The sequence below is a fragment of the Styela clava genome, chromosome 3 (genome assembly GCF_964204865.1).
Source record: "Styela clava chromosome 3, kaStyClav1.hap1.2, whole genome shotgun sequence".
In the NCBI taxonomy this organism is placed as follows: domain Eukaryota; kingdom Metazoa; phylum Chordata; class Ascidiacea; order Stolidobranchia; family Styelidae; genus Styela; species Styela clava.
Window position 1 is genome coordinate 1,178,705 of NC_135252.1, and position 18,074 is coordinate 1,196,778.

Here is an 18,074-nt window from a genome sequence, read left to right on the forward strand (position 1 = left end):
TTGTCAAATCGAAGAATGGTGTTACATACAGACGAAATCGTGTTCATATCCGTCCTGATGAAAGTTGTAATATCGAAAAATATGAACCAAGTGTTCCATTCTTGTCTGACTATAAGCCGAACAACCTCCCGGTTGCCAATGACAATTCTCGACCTCTGATTTCGAGTGATGTTCCAACCAGACCTCGTCGAAATCGTAAACCTCCTATTTGGATGAAAGACTATGTGACTCAGTAGTGACTATAACTTGATTTTGAGTGTTAAATATTATTGCTCATTTATGTGTCTTAATTGTAGTGGTCATGAATTGCGAAATAGGTAAAGGTGAATATTTCCTATTCTGAATTTGAAAATAATTTATGAAATTTATCTTAAACAAAGAGGGATGTTGATGATGGCTAATAATGCCTTGTCGAGTAACGTCCCTAATAATTGATTGTGCTATCTGTCTAGTGCTAACGTGTCGCAGTTGCGTCACTCGCTAGTATGTTCTGTTGCTGTAGACATCTTATGTTGTGTGTTATGCTGGAGTAATAAAGAAGTGTAAGCGTATTCAGTTGAACCCTTATTCTATAATAGCTTGGGTGTAGAACTTAACATATAACCAAGACATTATTAACAGTGAATATTTTATATACACAGATATGACGCTGACAATATTACACAAATTTAAAGAAAAAGTTCTTCAATAGCTTTAAGATGATCATGAAAAGTAGATCAAAACGGAAGTTCTTTCGGAAGACTTTTAAATGTAGATATTAACATTGGCTCGGGAGCATGCGGTCCTACATTTGAAGCAGCTGATCATCTTGCGCTTTCCTGCAAAAATTAGGTCTCTGTATTTTTACTTTGTAGGCTACTTTAATTTTATTAAAATTCGAATATTTCATTTATTACTTGGACAAAGTTTTTTCATGGTTTCAAATTTAAATATTGCAATCTTTACATAAACTAAGAAAACGAAATCGTACGATGTATTAACAATCTCAGAGAAATGAAACATAGACTTCTCTTTTTTAATCTTGTTGCAATGGCCGTTACAATATGATGGTGATGACATCACAATTACATTATCCCAGATTGTAAATTGTATTGCGTTTCAGGCGGACCAGTGACACTTCCTATTTCCGTACGCGTACAGTTGCTGTGTTTCAAGCTATATTTTTCAAACAGTAGATATTGCAGATATTTCATTTTGGCTATTGAATAGGAAAAACTTCAAAGTATAGAAAGGAATGAGAAAATAAACATTAGTTTTCCCTAAATTTATAAAACACGTAGTTAACATTCATGGCATTGCGGTATTTGAATCATACTATCATGTTTTTTACTTACTTTGATAAAAATATCGTACGCTGGTATCTTTTAGGCAATCTCTGCAATTGATCTTATATTTTCCTGATGACTTGTATCGAACGCAGTTCGGCTGACATTGGCTCGAAATTCTGGTTTGCCCTTCTATCGGCTGAAGACTTGCAACCTTTCTTCGGAAATCACGAGAAGGTTGTAGGAGTGAGATCGAATCTATTGCGGGTGCTTCTACGCGACTCCTTTCAATACTATTTCTTGCGTTTGGCCGATATTGCTGTTAAAATTAAGATTTTTCAGGTGAATCGTTAAAAATAAAATGCTAGTATGTATGACTTAGCATTGAAGAGGATTCAAACTACCACACAACGTTTTGTTTCATTTTACGGTCATTTTCTGCGGAAACTCGTGCATAGCAAAATTCACTACATTTTTATTCTTTGAGCGAAATATCTTGGTAAACAGAAGTTGATGTTGTAAATGGCGCCAGAATTTTTCAAACTCCACTACTTTGTGCGATAAAAATGTAATAATAAAATATGGGCACAGGGTTGAAGAGTTAGACTTAAAGGTGGGGATGATTCTTGTCATCCCAAAATAAAAGTGCTGTTTTCATAGCATGTAAAGAGTCTTTTTTGGAGCGGAAGGCGTATGATATCAATAGTATATTATAATAGGTACAAATGCCAAAACAAAGTCGTTGAAAGTGTACTAATTAAGTTTCTCACAAAGCGAGTCTAGATGCAATGAATAAATTGAACGATTCACAACAAAGAAATCCGAAGTCGTATCACATTTGACTACACTACACCTCATTTGTCAAATCTTGTTTCCATTCGTCGTCTTCTTGTTCGAGTATTTTGTCAACAAGTTCTTCCGCTGAATAAGGACAGTTTTCCTAGAGGTAAAATTACATGATATAATCTGTCTTTATAAGATGCTCAATAAAAAAGGGAATAGTAGCTGTTTCTTTTTATTCGATGATATTGCGAGTGTTAGAATTGTGTGAAATTAAACTTCATCACGATTGGAGAGAAAAGAAGTTTTTAACATGTGTATTGCATTGTGAGGTGAACCATCTTAATTAGGCTACTAAAAGTACAATTGCCAGTTCGACAAACGACCCTATAAACTATATTTATGGAAATGTTAATAATGTAATGAGTTTCGTGAAACCCTTTTTTCTATTTTTTGAGATTTTTGGATGTAACTTTTGTTCATAAATTACATTTATTAGTCGCTCACAATGTCAAGTTCACATTGTTGAATTTGTCGGCGCTCCATCTTTCTTTTTGTTTCTTCCATAACCATGGATTCCAATTTTAACTCATAGTCACGCTCTTCCCTCTCAACATTCCCGTTACGATTCATGTAGTTGTACCTATGATATCGTTCAGGCATTTCGTGATAACGACCCTCCTGTCCGTGTGAATAACGTCTGTGTTCTATTTGATCCCGTTCATCTTCATCTTCCAACCGGTATAATTGGGGTGGTCTATATCCGAACACTGTGTGGATACAGTATCAAATAATTAAATACAAACTAACACACATCCGTGAATTGTTGATATGCCGAATAGAGCAACATTTTACGCATTTTTTCCCGACCATAAAAATAAAATTTAGGATTTGGGAGCTCGGGAGAAATTGGTTGAAATTGAAAAGAGAAAAATGGCAAAATATGCAGTTAAATAGCTAGTGGTGATTATGCTAGGCATGCTGAAGACTCAAAAAATGACACACTCAAATGAAGCTTAAATTTTTTTCTTCAAGATTTTAATTTTTTTCAATCACATTGCAAATCGAGTGCTGTAGTTTTTGGTCTCCTGCATGTATTATAAAATATGGGGATCTGGTGCACCTACAAAAATATTTTCTTTTCCAACTCTAATTGCACATCAAATACCGGTATTCGTATTCGCACAGCGATGATAAAATTGCAGTTACGCCGCCTTAAACTCAGTTAGATTTCAATAAACGGAACAAGATTATCACCTTAATAGTTAGAATTAGACTCTTCGAGAGGCGAGACTGGTGGATGTATTTTTATTTTTGCGTTACCTTGACGGTGGCCTAACATTAGTAGTAAAATGAACGTCGTAAACTTCATCTTAAATCCAGTATTCTTCACGTTCCTGACTTTTGAAAATTTCCCCAAGTCTTCGTTACTTTAAAGTTAATATTTACTGAATAATTCTGGAAAAAAAAAATACTTAATCTGTGCAAGTTCGGTTAGAAGATCGACACTCGAATCTTAGGTAAATATGTATTGCATATATACTTATATATAACGCACACAACAAAGTGACTTTTCCGAGTTGGTAACAGCATATTTCGTTTTATAAACAGTCGACCTGAGGTCCATCGGGAGAAGTCTTGTGAATTTGAATTTAAAGATGCATTACTTACCAAATTACTACGACTGTTCGCCAATCATGAATTGGGATTATGGTCTTAGGCTTGCTTTGCACAAAGAGTATCGCTAACCTGTCCTCGCATGCAACACAACCAACTTACCAAAAGTGTTGTTTATCAGTTATGAACTAACATCATGTTCTCACAACGTGGAATTTATGTAAAACATCGCTGTTTCGACCTCCAGCGACGTTTGCAAGTATAGAAACCAAAGAGTCATTTGAGGTTTTATTGCGTTGTATAGGTATACGCCAAGAAGTAACCTAATCAACAAACATATCGAAACAGGTCCGACCTGTTTTTTAATTGGACGCCAAGAAGTAACCTAATCAACAAACATATCGAAACAGGTCCGACCTGTTTTTTAACTCGACGCCAAGAAGTAACCTATAATTAACAAATATATCGAAACAGGTCCGATAACTATGTAACTCGATAATATAACTCGACGACGTATATCTTAATATATATAGCTTCAATCGCACGCTAGTTTTGTTTCGGCTTATGCGGTATTTCTACCCCACCGGTGATGCCACAACTAATGATTTACCCCTTGAGTTTATGCCCACTAAAATAAGGTAGCCTCGAGTGACGATTTTGTAAAAAGTACTGAATGTATTTTGTTATCCAAGGCCTGCCTCTAAGTTTATCGAGAAACCCTAACTGAAATTTAGTCTCAGCAGGCCAACATTGCCCAGCAGTCTACATTCATCTACGTTGAACCACTGGCCGTCCCAGAGCCACGCTGGCATATTACCTGACATGGTCAACACAGGCTGTATTGAAATTGATTTTTATTGATATTTTCGTGTTCTCATTGGACTTGCAAACTCAAAATTAGAAAAAAAGAAAAAATTAAATCAGTCGAATTTGTCTATAGGCTGTGATTATATGGTTTTCATATCTTTTAGCATAATTATATATCATCTACTGGAAGCATTGATTATTCTTGACTAGAACATTTGGTTTTGTAACGCATATAGATTGAAATAAAAAAAATTTTCTTTAAGATTTTAATTTTTTCAAATCACACTACAAATCGAGTGCTGTTTTTGGTCTCCTGCATGTATATATTATAAAATATGAGGATATGGTGCGCCCACGGAATTTTTTTTTTCAACTCTAATTGCACATCAAATCTTCGTATTCGCACATAGATGCTAAAATTGTAGTTATGCCGCGATAAGTTAGACTTAAACGGACAATAAACGGAGCAAGACTATCACCTTATAATTAGAATCCTGAGATTATTCAGTAACGACAGTGCTCAAATATACAGAATATTTCAATCTACTATTTCACTTCGTACTCGTCGAGAGGCGAGACTGGTGGATGTATTTTTATTTTTGCGTTACCTTGACTGTGGCCTATCATTTATAGTAAAATGAACGTCGTAAACTTCATCTTAATTCCAGTATTCTTCACGTTTTTGACTTCTGAAAATTTTCTCAAGTCTTCGTTACTTTGAAGTTTACATATTTACTGATTAATTCTGAAAAAAATACTTAATCTGTGCAAATTCGGTTAGAAGATCGACACTCAAATCTTAAGTGGAAATATATACAGTATTGCATATAGCCTACTTAGGTACACAGATATAATGCACACAACAGATTGACTTTTCTGAGTTGGTAACAGAATATTTCGTTTTACAAATAGTCTACCTGAGTGAGGTCCATCGGAAAAAGTCTTGTGGATATGAATTTTAAAAATGCGTCCATTCACCAAATTATTACGACTGTTCGCCTATTATGAATTGAGATGTTGGTCTCAGGCTAACTTTGCACAAAAAGTATCGGTCTCTCATGCAACGCCACCAACTTACCAAAGATTGGAAATACAGATGCAGTTAACTTACATTGTTAACAGTGTGAAGCAAACAACTCGAGTAGCATAAATATTTAAGTATTGTTGTTGTTTATCAGTTCTGAGCTAACATCATGTTCTCATAACGTGGAATTTAAGTAAACATCGCTGTTTCGACCTCCAGCGACGTTTGCAAGTGTAGAAACCAAGGAGTCATTTGAAGTTTTATTGCGCTCCATAGGGGAACGCTAGGAAGTAACCTAAAGCCTTAACCTAACGCCACCGCCCACCACCATACAAATGTGTAGTTCCAGAGCCGCGCTGGCATAAATCTTGGTCTACAGTTACACAGGCCGTATTGTCAAATTTTCATGTTCTCATTTGACTTGCAAAAAATTGTTCTGGAGTTATTAAAAATTTGAAAAAAAGAGGAATTATGTCAGTAAAATTTGTCTGTAGGCTGTGATTATAGCTTTCTTATCTTTTAGCATAAATATATATTTTTCACTGGAAGCATTGATTATGTTTGACTAAAACATTTGTTTTTGTAAAGCATAAATTGAAGTCTCGAAACTGTTTGTACCCAATCACTACCAAATCACCCTACCACGTCGCGATTCTTCTACAACTTGCAAAACAAACTGGTACCATTCACTCCTCACTCTATGAGTGTGACACTTAAGTGGTTCTTAAAGTATGGGCCGCAACCCAAACATGGGTAGGGATGGTGGAATCGACCCTGGATTCGATTCCAGAATCGATTCTTCGTGGAATCGATTCTTAGTAATAAAACTTGGATTGCAAACAAGGTATTACATTTTGTGACAAGTTCTTCACGTATATGTGTAAACTGCTATGCGGAGTTGCAAACTTAACTATATTTCTACAATCACCTTGTTGCTCGTTTGCGCGGGTTAGGGACACGTGCCACATTTGGACCATTTCGTGTATATTTTTTCTTACTTATTGCGTTTAATGATCCTATTTACTTGAAGCGAGAGACAAAAAAACTTGGTTGCAGTTTGAATTGGAAATTTTACACCTTAGTGATAGAACAGTCTGCAGTTCAACAGACAGGGATAGCAAACGAACTCTGCCATAGGAATAATGAAGTATGTATTGAAAATCTGATCACTGATGGTTTGAGCAAGCAGCTTTGAAGGGATTGGCGGTTTCATTGAATTGATCAGCAGGAAGGAGGGAGGAGGTTTCATCTGGGATATCCAAATATTTGAATGGCGGAAGTCTTGTAATATCTGCGACCCACAAAGAAGGAGAGGAGGAGCTTACCGTATTCAAATTTCGATTGAGCCTACAGGAAGACATGTAAACGAATTGAACTTTTTACTATGCCAGTAATCTTTTGTACACAAAGTGGACATACAGATCGTTTTGTTATTATTTTTTGTCAGAATTCATTTTCTTGTTATGAGAAAATATATTTTATCATTACCTACTGGACCAATTGCTAAGAAATTTTCAGTGGTTGAAAACTGTACGTTTAAACTATTACGTTTATTTACTTCAAAATTTTTTGTGAGCCCTGAGGGATTGGTTTTTATGTGTGCGATTTTGTCTACAGTGACAGATTAAAAACCCATACTGCTTAGTTTCGGCTTTCGCGTCCATAGTCCATATAATTGAACATCGCTCTCGTGTGTGATTTCATATGGTATTGTTTAAGTGAGTAAGTTTTTTCAGTAAGCTATGTCGGGGAATCGAGATTCAGAATGGAGAATCGGAATCGAAAATTTAGGAATCGGATAAGAATTGAACACTGGTAAGTAGTCATATAGCAACTAACCCCCAAATGTACCCCATTTCATGTTGAAATCATCAAAAAAAGTTAATTTTTCCCAAAATTTAAACAAAGACTTTCATAGGAATCAAATTACTCCACGTTTAAGAACATAACATGTCCACCCAGTCATTATCAAATTAAAATTTATATTCTCGAGACCTTTGAGACACTGATTGAAATAATTATATCTAAGTTCCCATCCGTACGATGTACATAATTACCCTATTGAGATAATAGGAGTTTCTGTTTATAACGTGAATCACGAGCTCACGTTTACAGTATTTAATCAGATGTATGATCGACGTATAAATACGACTCCGATATCTTTCGATATAGACGATTTAAACCATTCTAAGCTATTCTGGATAAATTTTTTAAGATTTGTATTGTGCGTGTTGTGGAAATTTACGAATAAAAACATATAGAGATTTTTAACGCCACTTCATTCACGTAGGCGTTGAAGCTAAAGGGTGAACGGGCGACTGGCAGTTCTGAGACGGTCTACGAAATAGCAATATACGGTAACATCACATTCATTTACCACTTATACATGCTATAGTCATACTTAGCATCCTTAAACATGGGTCGCAGAAGGTCTAAAAAATGGGTCGCGCCAAGGTCGTCCCTGCAAGGGCGAACTAAGAGGAGGGGACCGATTCTTACCACTGATCCAATGTCTCCATTTACTTTCTTAACTTAAAAAAATATTTAAAACATATTAAAAACTCATTTACGGAAATAATTGTCTTGAGCGCATTGTTGTATCACATTTTGAATATTTATCAGTCTTATGGTGTCGGTAACAATGTGCGACGCTTGTCGTTGTGTTGACCGCGCACTGCCATCTTACTGAAGCAAAATAACCAAAATTATACCTTCTTTAGCAATGTGAATTCTTATAAACAAGATAAAAAAAATTCACTGCTGTGTGCACATGTGATCAGTGTAAAGTTGCACATTGCAAGAGAGACCTAGCTAGGATATCTTGTTTGCGACGGATAGCGGTATAGGTAATTGGGAACGGAGCCCATGATTGAAAACGAAGTAATGACTTTTCTACTATTATACGCGACCACGCATCTTTGCGAGCATGAATTTTCGGCACTGACGGTTATTAAAACCATGATTCACCTCGACTCATAGTGACGACTTGCACATTGCGCTTAGTGTGATAGAGCCGTACATTGAAGATATAATGAATGGGAAATTTTATTTTTACTGATCATACTGAGTTAATGGAATGTTTCTAATTGTCTTGAATACATTTTTGCGATGTTTAGGTTTGGGTCGCGAGTATTCATAAAACTCAGATTTGGGTCGCACTGGATGAACTTTGATGTAATATTCTACTTGAATTCACGCTTGATATTTGTAGATTCTGGAACTGAATAAAAAACGAACAGTGAGTAAATAATATCACACAAATAAATTTCGGTCCACTAGTATTCTAAAGAGTGTTTTTTTGCAAAATAATATAACCTAGACGTAATCCAAGAAAGCTCATAGAATAACGTAGGCCTATAGCCTACTCCTCAAAACCAATCAAGGAATATGGCTAACTGACGATTTTGCCATTTTTCGTTACAGTCGCGAACAAACATTCCGTTGGTTCCAAAACTTGACTTGGGCCTCAGTTTGCGTAGGATATTTTTTATTTTTAATGATGTGGTTGGCCGGATGAGAAATCTTTCCTCCCAAGATATGAGAGGTGGGTTTTCTCACAGCTGGTTGTGAACTATTGTCAAGCAAGCTTTGTGCCACTTGGGGAAAATGTTCAATAAATTTATTTGCAATTGTTTGACTGCAATCGAAGGACAGGAATTGATCTTATTTACACCAATTAGTTCTTTAATTGTTTTACATATTGCTTTGATATTGCCTTCGGGAGAGGCAAATTTAGACATATATATATATTTAAAGATATTAATTGGGTTAGTCGAGAATAAAGGTGCATTCAAGGTCAATTCCTGAATTCATTATACTGTGATTTATGCTTGTCATCTGTGTTTTAAGTGTTCATCAGTACAGTTGCATACATAGCTTTTGCTTGACTTTGTTGAGTTTGCGTATAGCTCAATGTCATACCGAGGTTTGTCTATTCGGTTTGTTTGTTTTCTGTATGAAAAGGATAGAGAGTGAGCAGCAGAAAACGTATCAATGAATTTTTTAAATCATGTGTTGGAATTCATGATGCTGCTGAAGTCATCGATATCATTAGACTTCTATTTATCCATAAAAGTATTTAGGTTGGAAGAGGTAAACTGACGATGCAGTTATTTCGAATTTGCTTCTCTAAGAGAGAGCATTGTACGATTGGGAGATGATCAAAAATACATTATATCAAAACAGCATTGTTTATTTTTTTGTTATATAAATTTGCCCGTAAGTGATCTATACTGATAGAAGAAGAGCTTGTGGTTATCCTGGTAGGACAGTATATCAGATTGGGTGTCGCTGCTCAATAACCAGTACTAGTTTTTCAGCGTTTCCCTCCACCCTGAAATGCTATTCTTCTTTTATTTTATTCTGTATATGTACCTTGCGTATTTTCAAATGGTGGAAAAAATAAATTACTGATACTGATTGAGTTGTGCACAACATCAACTAATAGGTTGGTATTAATATTAAATACATCTAGAAGATTATGGTTGGAATCACACATTATATAATTATAGTTCAACCTATTTATCTTTGAAAGTACTTGGGACCATTGTAGTAGTATATATTTACGTTATAACACCTCAATGCTTGGGACATTTGTCTCGCAGAAGGTGTCAGCATGGAGCATGAACGTATCGAGGAGATCCTGGACAACAAATTCTGCTACAAAATTTTAGATTGCGCAATTACAGAAATACATGCTAAGACTTGCTCTCAGCCGTCGCTGGATATCGGTACTGTAAGAAACGCGATAGCTGCATTATTGCAGTAATGGCGCAATACGTTGTACGAGGTGATGTTGGTATACTATGTATTAACAATCCACCGGTAAACGCATTAAGCATAAGAACATCTGAAGCTATGTTGAAGTGTATTGAAGCGTCTATGAAAGACCACACCGTTGGCTTGGTTTTATGCGGAACGGGTAAACAGTTTTCTGCTGGGGCTGATATAACGGAATTCGAAACATCCAATGAAGGAAGATTGACTGCGTTGATAGATGTAACAAATGCTTTGGAAGCAAGCACTAAACCCGTTGTTGCTGCATTGCATGGATATGCACTGGGAGGCGGTTTAGAACTGGCACTTGCAAGCCATTATCGAATTGCTGAAAGTGGTGCAAGGTTTGGACTCCCTGAGGTAAAGCTGGGTATTTTGCCTGCTGCAGGTGGAACACAAAGACTCCCACGGCTCATCGGACTTGATATGGCAATGGAGTGGATTTCTTCCGGAAAGGTATATTCAGCAGAACATGCAGCTCGTGTTGGGATCTTGGACCAAATAGTTCCAGATGGATCTGATATTGTAGATGCTGCAGTAAGGTTTGTAAAGGAGGCTGCAAAACAGTCTTTAACTGAAAGAAGATTGTCTTCTCTAGTTGTCAAAGATCGGCACCAAGTTGAAGAAATTACCGCTAAGCATTTGTCATTGCTACATAAAAAATCTCGTGGGCAGATTTCTCCAATTGCTTGTATCCAAGCTGTTAGGTTTTCTGCAATAGCCGAATTTTCTGAAGGGATGAAAAAAGAAGCTGAACTATTCAAAACACTTGTAACATCAGGTCAAGCTTCAGGGCTGATGCACTCCTTTTTTGCACAGAGGCAAATACGAAACTGGAGTGTGCCTTCGAATACCAGCATAAATTGGGCGACTTCTAACGCTATTCAAGTCAAGAAAGGTGCTGTAATTGGGCTTGGAACGATGGGTCGTGGAATTGCTATCAATTTTTTACAAGCAGGTATCCCAATATTTGCGATGGAACATGATGAATTATTGTTGGCATCTGGTTTAAAAAATGTACATGCAATAATAGATTCAATGGCAAAACACAAAGTCATCACAGCAAACCAACAAGAAAAAATGAGAAGATCTATTCAAGGAACTATGTCATACTCTGACTTAAAAAATGTAGATTTGGTGATCGAAGCTGTTATTGAAGAGATTGAGGCTAAGAAAAATGTTTTCCAAAGTTTAGACCAGGCATGCAAAACATCTGCAATACTTGCTTCAAACACGAGTGCACTGGATATTGATGAAATTGCTTCTTTCACACGTCGACCAGACAAAGTGATGGGAATGCATTTCTTCGCACCCGCAGATAGAATGAGTCTCCTAGAAAATGTTTATGGTGCTAAGACATCAGGTGAAACAATTGCAACTTGTATGTCAATGGGGAAGATTATGAAAAAAGTGACTGTACTGGTAGGAAACTGTTATGGCTTTGTTGCCAACAGAATGTATGTCAACTACATGGTTGAGTCTGATTTTCTCCTGGAAGAGGGCTGTTATCCTCAAATTGTTGACAGAGCAATAACTGATTATGGGTTTGCAATGGGTCGTTATTTGGTTGGGGATCTTTCTGGAAATGATGTACTATATCGTGTAAGACACGCCGCTGGATTAACAGTAGATCAACAACCTCAAAGGGCACCCATAAGACATAGGAATGGAAAGCGATATTGTCCTCTTTCAGATTATCTATATGCTAAAGGGAGATATGGTTTCAAAACAGGCAAGGGATGGTATGATTATGAGCAAGGTTCAACTGTGCCAAAATCTTCTCCGGAGGTCGTAGAAATGATTGACAATTATAGAATGGAAGTTGGTGTGAAACCACGTAGAATTGATCATGAGGAGATATTGGAGAGAATGCTGTACCCCCTTATCAACGAAGGGTTCAAATGTCTCGATGAAGGTTATGCGTCGAGCCCACTTGATATTGACATGGTTTGGATACATGGCTATACTTGGCCAAAGCATACAGGTGGGCCCATGTTCTATGCCCAGACTGTTGGGCTGCCAAGGTTGCTGGAGGTTATAGAAAAATTCCATAATAAATATGGTGATGGTGCTCCACACTGGCAACCTAGTGAAATGCTGATTAGAATAGTGAGAGAGTGCGGGAATCCACCAATGGAGGAATGGATGCGCTATGCGAGAGGCCACATTAGTCTTTTGCAGAGCAGACTTTAAAAATGTATTTGCAATGTTTATGTTAATCTATGCAAAATTAATTTACAATGCTCTTTCAAATACCTGTCTATATGCATTTGCCAATCAATTAAAAACAATTTTTTCCCACAGCTACAATAAATCCTTTTAATTCACTGTAAGCAAGATAACATAATATATGGGTCTATAATCAGCATAAAAAAGATTTCAGTACAAACATTCAACCATATTGTGCATAGATTGTTCTGAATTTATGAAATTAGTGTTATGCGCTGTATGATCGCAGCTGTCCAAACAAGCTACAGAGGATGCTATCTTGACCGATAATTTCAATATCAGGCAAAGAAAAATTGGAGGCATAAGAACCAGTTGGCTCACAGGACAAAATACCTAATATTCAGATCAGACCCACGATATGGTAAAAACACATGGAGAATTATTTCAAGGCGAAATATCTAATACAGACAAAAAGGGACGTTTCTCCATCAATGATGAAATACTTTTATTAGTATGGTGGTATATAACAATATTTGTGAGAGTCCGGGAATATCTGAATGCACAAGGAGAGCATCCATCAATTTTTTAGTTCACATTTCAGACTAAAATAGTCTTATCCAGATTCCATTTTATGCTGTTTTTCCTAACACTAATGTGTGTTTTTAGGGCAGATACTCTATATATATATCCTCAGTATGAATAGACCCTATGGCGACCAAACTCTTTATACGTCCATAAAGTTTTGTGAAATCGCCCAAATACACAATTGAATATAAAAAATGTACTTAAATTATATTCTAGTCAGAAAAGATAAATATAATATTTCCTAGCACTGTCCACCATCAAAGCAGCACCCTTGAAACATTGATAAATTCGTCATTTTTTCGCATCCTTTTCATCAGTTTGTGCCATCTTTACTGCTTTTCCATATTTTGCATCAAAACCGAGGCCTAAATAAACGCATAACTCATTTAAATTCACAAAGTTACATCACCAAGTATATAAATAGTACAAAACTGAATGATTTTAGATGGAATTATTCTTATATATTGTAAAGACACCTCACCTGCAAATACCAACAATGCTCCAAACCACTGCAATGATGTCAACGGGTTTTGGAATAAGATAACAGAACCTAATATAGTGAAAAATTTTCTTGTTGTTGTTATGATTGAACAAGTTAATGGCCCAAAATACACAACCTGAGAAATAAATATAGGATTAGAAATGTATCAAGGTGTAAGTGTAGAGTAAATTTAATGCACATGTAAAAAATCTACTTACTGTTAAAAATATAAAGTGTTGTCCAAACGCTGATGTTAGACTGAACATTGCTAAATGGCTTATTACTTGCGGATGCTTGTATATAAAACGAAAACATGCTAATCCTTGGCCATTGACGCAAAGAGCTGTGAAACACAAATATGATTTTAAGTGAAACAGTTATAACATAATAATATATTTTAAGATATAACAATCCAAGTGTGAATATACCCATGAAAAGCAATATTGTCGACCATAAGTTTACGTTGTACATCATGTGATGTTGGTTAGTGGAATGCTTAGAACGCATGTTCTCCTGAGTAACTCCAGTTAGGCCATCGAGTGTAAGTGATATAATCTGAAAAACACGTTATGGGCTTTCATTCCATATGGTTTCATTAGGAAATTTGTTTAAAAATAAAAGTCAATATTTTTCTATATAATAGACGGTTATCGCACAAAAGTACTAATACTGAATGTACAGGGCAGGCTACCAAAGCAGATGGAACATATTTAGGTAAATTATTCACTATTCTTCAAACACTACAATTAAGTGTTATGCCAGTTATGAAATAATGCCCTCCTTAGAAAGCGACAGCAGGTTATAATATCTTCTTGTGATATTTTCTGCAGCTAGGTTCAATGACTACCAATGTGAAACTGTAGTGCATTCAACAATATCTTACCAAAAGAATTTCACCGTATCCAAAAACTGAATCACTGGTCGTCTTATTATTGTTTTCTTTATACATGAATGAAGCTACTCCAGCAACGATCATTAGAACACAAAAATATTTCGCCAATGGATATCTCTTCTTTGCTAAAATAACCCCTAATATCATCACTGGTATAGGCTTACACGATTTACCTAAAACCTGCAATGAAATTTATGAATGAAAGAGTAAAATGAAATAATGATAATGTATGATTTGAGAATAATTCTTAATTGAGATTTCAAAACAGTAATAACATAAAAAAATTTAACTTTTATATTTGTCTAATACTCGAATGTAAACAAAATATAGCCACTGCCAATAACTGGGATCTTTAAATTCTGTTATCCAATAATTAGCCTACCTGAGTTGGATAATTGATATATTGTAAAGCTTGGTTGCTCGCTACCATCGCTCCCATGTAACATACAGAACATGATGCATATAACATAGTTGGAGTGGAGTCGACACCAGGTCTGGTCACAAAATGAGAAACTGTAAAATAAGATTCAATCTCAGACAATAACCAAATTGTAGCCTGTAAGCAAAATCATATCAACTACTTACTTAATTTTGCAAATATGGCATTGACAATGCATTGGAAAAATACAAGTGCTTGTGGAAATATAAATCTTTCGCCATCATAATCGCCACGATTTCTGCAATAATAATGTGGTATTAAATAAGTAACCATCTGTGGCGTAACAGTATCAAATTATTCCGTAACATGATAAACTTGGACTAAGTAAAAATTAGTGATTCGTATTAATAGGTTATATTATGGAATTCTTTCAAAGTTTGCATAGTCCACCATACATGTTAACAAGCCAATTGTAATAAAGAAATGAGCATATACCGTAACTAAGTTGGTGAGTGTCAAATGTCCAAGAATAATGTATATTATCAACTGTGATAACAAAAGTTAATGGGTGCATATATTTTTATGTACCAATAAGGCAATATCTACCAAATCCTAAAGCAATGCAAAAATAGCTTCAACAGCCCCAAGTATATGTAACTTATGTTATGTCTGCATGTAGACTAGCTGCTTGTCCACAGTCATGTTCAGAATGAAAAGAACCCACATGATAAACTGGAAAAGCGAATACCAGAAGTGCTATTGAAAAAAAACGTACATTTTTTCTTGGCATAATCCAAATAGAAGATAGAGGAAGAATATGCCAAAAAAGCAGACAAGAAGACGCTCCGATGATCTGGTATCTATGGTGGGTGCCATTGTCTGGAAACAGCTGACTTATAGTAACGCCGTCCCACCGCGGACGCCTTCGATCAATTAAAGTTATTTACCGATATTCCCAACTACTTTTCCTATCTCACAATTTGCAATAACTGGCTAGGGCATAAGCGTGCAAACACGACAAACGCTAAGCAAGCATTGATTTGATACTCAAGCAATATTGCCAACACGCGCCAGACAAAACGTCATAATACTATTCAAGCATGTCGTTTACACGTCGAATTTTTGGAATCACTCGAGTGGATCGCAAATTGTCAAACTGGCTTGCGGCGCTGGTCGGTGACGGCGATAGCCGTTATTGTTTCAACCCTGTGCTGTTTGTTTACGGTAAGTATCGGCGATTGAACGCAATTGCACTTCAGGCAACTTGATGTGAAAGTTTATTCACAATATTTCGCTTTCGAGTATGTTGGCTATACATATATATGGCGGAGATAAATATTCAATAGCTTTCAATACTTACAAAACTTCTTGTAAAATTCCGTACATAAGATAAAATACGAATATTCCAGTGGCATAGCAAATCAGCTGAGGTATTTGGTGTTGCCTTGAATATTTCGTCGCTTGAGGAGACAGGTACTTTTCTACCATTCGATCCAAAATGTGGCTTAAATCGAGAAACCATATTCGTTTTTCCGATGCTGTCGACGTAAGACCGTTTGCACTGTCGCCATGTATTGCAACGATCTGATATTCCGATGAATCGGGCTCAACTTTCATCATCTTTTTCAATATGAAATAGAGATATACAATCGTCCACGACGCATAACTGTAACTGCTATCGAATCACAATATGAAAATATTGATTAGTAACAATGACAACTTGAAACTCAGCTGCGAGTACTGATTTAATGGTCGCCCGTTCCACTTGAGCTGCGATCGATATCGAGAGGAAATTTGCTATCTAACGGTTATCCCGAGTGTACGCAACAATACCGTCTTCTTTTTGAATATTGTACTTGAATCGTTTTCGTAAATCCATCAGGGAAACTATATTATTATCGCCACGGTCGCTTTCGTCATGTGGCTGCCCGAGGCCATGAAACTAACAATCCTAGGGTGGGATGCGCCGTGCGTTGCTGTTTAGTCGAAACCTTAGAATACATATTCTAATGCTTACCATATATCTGAAGCAAAAACGGGATAGTGCGGATTGGACAAGCCAACCTTGGTTCGATTCCAGAGGCTTAGTACGGTAAAAGTTTACATGTTTTCCATACCATTGTGGGTAGATAACGGGCATCAAAATCAGCTGTAAATCCTATTAAAATATCCTCTATTCTTCTATTGGTCTTAGAAGACTTGGACTTTGTTTTCCGGCATTTTGATAATTTACCGACAGTACAGTTGATTGTTGAATGAACGCATGGTTCATACTTCATACCAATAACATAATAATTTTCTTCTCTATCTCAACTAGTGAAGTGAGAGTGGTGAATCGGCTGCATCCGTTTAAATAAAACAATTTTGTGATAGTATATAATTCCGGGGTCGCCAACACGTCGATCGCGTCTGATATTGGTAAATTTTATAACATACCCCAAAAAATTGCCTTGAAATAGTTTCACGCCTGTCGTGTGTTTTAAAACATGACCAATGCGGTACTTTACATGTATAAAAAAGATACAGTATATATATATATATACAATATTTGTGGCTGGGCAAGCCCGATAAAGCGTATTATTACGTAACTGTTACGTTGTAAACGTACGTTTGTTGTATATTTTGCCACTGTATGCAGTGCATCGTGCTCTGCCTTGTATCCAATCATTGTAGACCCATTATTACCCTTTTCCCCTTTGTTTTTAGCGTAAATTAGTATTATTATCTATTGTCTGGTTTAGCGTTTTCCTTTTGGTCATTTGCATCACGTATCGTCGTGTAAAGAGTCGCAGATATTTGTCTGTATGGTGGACTGTTTATTTATCTGTTATATATTGTAATTGTATTAGCCTCCCGGATCGGAAAACGTTTGGTGAGAAATTTGCCTTTTGTTGTTGTTATATGCTTTGACTTATGTTAATCAATTGTGTTTTATTTATTTAAGAAAACCGCTGTTCTTTGCCAAGTATATAAAGAAGAAGTGATTTATGCACGTGTCTTGTTTGTGGACAAAGGGGCTGAGAGTGGCGCGTTCGATACGTTTTCATTGTGTCTCGTCGATATAGATTCCGGGCTATCAAAAGACGTGACATAACAAATATAAGTTTCGCCGCTGCCGAGGGGTAAAATGAACGTGCCGAATATCGTGTGTCTCGACTAACAAATGACCCTACAATAATATCAATCAATCAATTTTATTTCGGTCGCTCTGGTATAAAACAAAACAACGACAAACGAACAAACACAAAACTGACAAAACGCAGAGGGCCTGGAGGACGGGCATAACTTAAAGACAAAGT

The 18,074-nt window shown here is 36.3% G+C and overlaps 3 protein-coding genes and 1 pseudogene across 4 annotated transcripts in view; 2 read left to right on the forward strand and 2 right to left on the reverse strand.

The window, feature by feature from the left end:
- LOC120342475 (ketimine reductase mu-crystallin-like) overlaps positions 1-18,074 on the forward strand; it is a 111,508-nt gene that overhangs the window by 12,373 nt on the left and 81,061 nt on the right. The gene's annotated exons all lie outside the window — the stretch shown is intronic.
- On the reverse strand, positions 618-3,845 carry LOC144420972 (uncharacterized). Its single transcript, XM_078110933.1, has 6 exons — positions 3,717-3,845; positions 3,369-3,503; positions 2,553-2,815; positions 2,119-2,205; positions 1,335-1,584; positions 618-818 (listed from the first exon to the last, which is right to left on the reverse strand). Exons 2-6 carry the CDS (start codon positions 3,415-3,417, stop codon positions 745-747), a joined length of 723 nt encoding a protein of 240 aa, XP_077967059.1. The 5' UTR covers positions 3,418-3,503; positions 3,717-3,845; the 3' UTR covers positions 618-744.
- On the forward strand, positions 10,092-12,541 carry LOC144420767 (peroxisomal bifunctional enzyme pseudogene; annotated as a pseudogene).
- LOC144420768 (solute carrier family 35 member B1-like) lies at positions 12,561-16,615 on the reverse strand. 2 transcript variants are annotated; one of them, XM_078110355.1, is made up of 8 exons: positions 16,136-16,615; positions 14,982-15,073; positions 14,779-14,909; positions 14,388-14,576; positions 13,933-14,059; positions 13,723-13,847; positions 13,505-13,640; positions 12,561-13,388 (listed from the first exon to the last, which is right to left on the reverse strand). In XM_078110355.1, exons 1-8 carry the CDS (start codon positions 16,393-16,395, stop codon positions 13,315-13,317), a joined length of 1,134 nt encoding a protein of 377 aa, XP_077966481.1. In that variant the 5' UTR covers positions 16,396-16,615; the 3' UTR covers positions 12,561-13,314. The 2 variants fall into 2 exon arrangements, with proteins under 2 accessions (XP_077966481.1, XP_077966482.1); XM_078110356.1 differs by lacking the exon at positions 16,136-16,615 and adding an exon at positions 15,551-15,920.